The sequence below is a fragment of the Leptonychotes weddellii genome, chromosome 15 (genome assembly GCF_054177405.1).
Source record: "Leptonychotes weddellii isolate Sample4059 chromosome 15, ASM5417740v2, whole genome shotgun sequence".
NCBI classification, from domain to species: Eukaryota; Metazoa; Chordata; class Mammalia; order Carnivora; family Phocidae; genus Leptonychotes; species Leptonychotes weddellii.
Genome location: NC_138383.1, coordinates 17390447 through 17395044, shown reverse-complemented (window position 1 = coordinate 17395044; position 4598 = coordinate 17390447). Strand labels below are relative to the sequence as shown.

At 55.6% G+C, this 4598-nt stretch overlaps 1 protein-coding gene across 1 annotated transcript; it reads left to right on the top strand.

Annotated features, from left to right (window-relative positions):
• The first annotated feature begins 1256 nt into the window (after window positions 1-1256).
• On the top strand, window positions 1257-3245 carry ARL4D (ARF like GTPase 4D). Its single transcript, XM_031033978.2, has 2 exons — window positions 1257-1382; window positions 1941-3245. The coding sequence occupies exon 2, from the start codon at window positions 2035-2037 to the stop codon at window positions 2638-2640; it is 606 nt and encodes a 201-aa protein (XP_030889838.1). The 5' UTR covers window positions 1257-1382; window positions 1941-2034; the 3' UTR covers window positions 2641-3245.
• The last annotated feature ends 1353 nt before the right edge of the window (window positions 3246-4598 follow it).

The window sequence follows — 4598 nt, the reverse complement described above, 5'->3', positions numbered from 1 at the left end:
TAAGAATCCAGCCTCCTTGTAAAAAAGGAAATAATAGGGTTATGATCTTATTCTCCTTTGATCCTCCTCCCTTCCTTCAATTTTACTTACCTCCCCCTGCAGGTAATCACTGATATCTTTTTGGTCACACTGTCCTTTTGTGACATCTCCTCCTCTTCAGGGCTGCCCAGATCGTATCAGGCTGCAATGGCTGGGGAGATGCCACTCAGTCCTCTCCCCCTCCTAACCAATCCTACACAGGACTCATTAACTTACAGAAAACTTTCCAGAAGCTTCCAGTTCACACCTTCTCTCCTTCCTCTGAAGTCCTACGAGGACTTATCTCAGGTTTACAAAGGCCCAATGTTCCCTGTCAGTGGCCAGTCTTGTTTTTTTCACTAGAGTTTAAGCCCTTTGAGGCCAGGCCCTGTGGCCTCCGCATCCTCTATATCTGCAGAGTCTCTCTGGCAGAGCACACAGTATGAATGAGGTCAATCAAAGTCCTGAGGAGTGAAGAATTCTCTCTTTACCTATTTGAACAAGGGAGGGCCTTGGAGTGTCTGCTTCTGGTCGGCACCCTAACCAGCAGTTGAGGGATTTCTGCTGAGGATGCCTAACCCTATGGCCTTCCCGATGAGAGAGGAGGGATAGCTATGCCGTCAGGGGCCCAGACACCGGATTCAGACAGATCCTTGCTCAGCCACTTCCTGGCTAGGTGACCTTAGACAAGTCATTGAACCCTTCGGAGCTTTCCTCCCCTGTAGAATGCAGACAGCACCAGTCCCTACCTTACAGGCTGCTGTGAGGATCAATGGGGTAATGGGCTTAGGCTTAGGCTGTTTCATGAGGTTCCGGGGTTACACAGGTTTGAACACTGACTTAGGAAAGATAAAGGAGTAAGATTTGTGAGCATCTCTCCAGCAGACCCTGGCGGGGGCAGTGTGTACATGGGTGGCTATCTCGGGGTGGGCGGGGGGTGGGGGGAGGAGGATGCCGCCGTGCGGACTACGAAGCTCTTCACCTCTCCAAGTCAAACGCTGCCACGTCTGTCCCTCTCACTTTCCATCCCGAGTTTACCTCCAAATATTAGACTATGGGAGAAAAGATCAAATAAAACGTTCACTGACCGAGCACACGTCCATCGCTGGGTTGTCGGGGGTCGCCGGGCACGTATCTCCAGGCCCCGCCCCGCCCCGCCCCTCCCCTCCCCGCCGCCGCGGGACTGCTCATTGGCCCGCGCTGCGTGACGTTACGCGCGGCTTTTTAAGGCGGAGTCGCGGCGCCGGCTCCGCAGTGGCAGCAGCGCCGGCGGTGGTGGCGGCGGCGGCCCGCGCTGGGGGCGGGCGTGCCGTTTCGCGTGGAGGCTCGGGTGGCTGGCCTGGGGAGAGTGCGGCTGCCGGAAGGTAAAGGGGCTGTTCAGGCGGAGCTGAGGTGGCTCCGGTGCGGGGAGCCGGAGTCGGCGATCCGGGCAAGGCGAAGTGTCACGGGACAGTGGGAAGGGGGTCGCGGTGTTAAGGAGGGTCGTGTCAACCGCTTGCGGACGTTGGAGGGCAGGCGGGAGCGGGCCTTACTCTCCCGTCTGAGCGCCCGTACCCTAACTTAATTGGGGGGCGCTGCCCGACCTGCTCCTTCCTGTGAGGATTCTCGCGTGGGGAATGAGGGTCTCTGCGTCTGCGACCGCGCCGCGAGCTCGGAGAAGAGGCGCGGGAAGCCGACCATCTCCAGATCAAAGCCTCACCCCCCAACCTGTGTCCAGGCCCCGGGGGTCTCTGTAGATCTCGTCTCCCCTGAAAACGGGGAGCGCCTCTGTTACACTTGGAGCTGTTTAAAAAACAAAACAAAAACTGGAATTTTAAAAAGGAAGGATGGGCGACTGATTTAGGACAGGATCTAGAAGTTGCACATTTCATGTTTATTTTTAAACGTCTCCTTTTTTTCTCCCATGACTTTTTCCCGTTCAGATAACCCAGCCGCGGTCCCCAAAGCCTGCAGTTCAAGGCCACCTTCCTGCCTCTCCTGTGTACCCCCTGACCTGCACCTTAGCTGGAGCTCACCATGGGGAACCACTTGACTGAGATGGCTCCCACTGCCTCCTCTTTCTTGCCCCACTTCCAGGCCCTGCATGTCGTGGTCGTTGGGCTGGACTCTGCTGGAAAGACCTCGCTCCTTTACCGCCTCAAGTTCAAGGAGTTTGTCCAGAGCGTACCCACCAAAGGCTTCAACACAGAGAAGATCCGGGTGCCCCTGGGAGGGTCCCGTGGCATCACCTTCCAAGTGTGGGATGTCGGGGGGCAAGAGAAGCTGCGACCACTGTGGCGCTCTTACACACGTCGGACAGACGGGCTGGTGTTCGTGGTGGATGCTGCCGAGGCTGAGCGCCTGGAGGAGGCCAAGGTGGAGCTACACCGAATCAGCCGGGCTTCGGACAACCAGGGCGTGCCTGTGCTCGTGCTGGCCAATAAGCAGGATCAGCCTGGGGCACTGAGCGCTGCAGAGGTTGAGAAGAGGCTCTCGGTTCGAGAGCTTGCAGCCGCCACGCTCACCCATGTGCAGGGCTGCAGTGCTGTGGACGGGCTGGGCCTGCAGCCGGGCCTGGAGCGCCTGTACGAGATGATCCTCAAGAGGAAGAAGGCAGCCCGGGTAGGCAAGAAGAGACGGTGACCCGAGGCTGTCCCCTTCTCACCAGTAGGGGTCTGTACACCTGGACAGCCAGGCGGAGCCTGTGGCCCCTCCCTCAGCTCTGGGGTGCGGGACCTGTCCGCCTCAATGAAGGACCGAGGAGCACACTGGGGGTCCTGTTCTAGTGCAGCATTGGGGAGGGGAGGGGAGATGGGATGTCTTCTCCTCTCCCTCCCTCATCCCCACCTCTGGAGAAAAGAGGGCTGCAGGACTGGGGGGGCTTAAATGTAAGCTGTGACTCTACCTCGACCCTGTTTCTTTTTTTCTTCTCTGGCTTGTTGATGAGATGTGTTTTGGAGCAAAAGAAGGTTGTTTGGAGCAAAAGAAGGTTGTTTGGAGAATGCATTTGGGATGAACGAGGACTGTCTCCCCACCTCCAGCCCCCCAACTGGGGTGTCCCCCAGGCTGCTTTTCTAAGGATGCTAGTCACAATAGTCTTTATTTTTGTGTCTGTGTGAAAGTGCCAGGAACCCTTCCCCACATTTGTAGATCCACAACTGTTTTTATAAGCTGTGTGTGTCCTCTGTAGTATTATTAACTATTTTTTAGCATTTGCCTATAAGTTATTAAAGACTGATGATACTGTAGCTCTGACCTTGGTCTGGCATTTTCTTACCCAGCCCCAGGAGTAGTCCCAGATTTCTGTATGGGTGGCAGGAATGGGTGGGGGGAGTTTTATCTTGAAGCTGAATTTGCAAAGGAAACACGGGATGGCTGGTGGAAATTACAGATGGAGTTGAAATTGCCCTCTCCCAAGCTATTACCTGATTTCTGCAGGTTTTTTGGGGGGGTGTCCCTTCTTTCTCCTGCTTCCTCCCCCCTCCCCTCATCCCCTGGCTCTTACTTGCCCCTCATACCAGCTGGTCCTTGGGACACTTTCTTAGGTTTATATAGGTAAGTCCTCAAGGAGCCATTCTGTTCTCATCCTCCCCCACTCCTCGGCACTCAGGCTGATCTGTTTTTTTTTTCCACCTTGGGGGATCCTGTGAATATGGAAAGTAATTCCTTCCTGGCTTTCAGCCATCTCCATGTGCTGAATCCTGCTGACCACAGCTCACTGGCAGCAGCGGCAGGGACTGGTGCTGGGGAGGTCTGGGCTGGATTGAGCCAGCCCGGGCCTGGTGACTAAGCTGTGAGTTGTCCAGCTCTGGGAATGGTGGCTGTTCCCACAAGAGGGGCTGTAATAGCAGTCGCGGTTTGTGCCTGGTGGGAGTGTGGACTACTAGACATCCACTGCCCGCTCCAGGGGAGGAGGGGGAAGATGTAGGCCACCAATAGCGGTAATAAGAATAATATGCTAGGGGCACCTGGGTGGCTCGGTTGGTTAAGCGTCTGCCTTTAGCTCAGGTCATGATCTCAGGGTCCGGGATCCAGCCCTGTCATGGGCTCCCCGCTTAGCAGGGAGTCTGCTTCTCCCTCTCCCTTTGCTCCTCCCCCTGCTCATGCTCTCTCTCTGAAATAAATACAATCTTTAAAAAAAAAAAAAAAAGAATAAAATGCTAATGTTGTGAGGTCCAGAGGGCCTCTGCCCAGACTTTCAAGTCTGCCCCCTCCACCGACACCCAGGGCCGGCTGAGTCTGAGATGATGAAAAATCAGATCCTCCTAATCTGGATGGGGGTAGTGGGTAAAAACCAAGCACAATTCTTTCCAGCCCTCAGCCCCCCAGTCCCACCCCTACCCTTTGTGCAAACGTGGGATCCAGAGCAGGTTCAGAGTCCCCACTCCAGAATCGAATAAAGGACCTTGGGAGGGAGAGAAGGTGCCGGCAATCCTGTCCTGGGGGACTTCCTAAGGAACTTGCTTCTTCCTAGCTAGGGTCAGCAGAAGCTGAGTTTTGCTGTGGAGTCCGGGCTGATTCATATTTGTCCCCCTTCATGGCTGGCAGGATGCGGGTAGGTATGCATCGATCCGGAAGGGTGCCCGAGTGTGCGTCAGTGC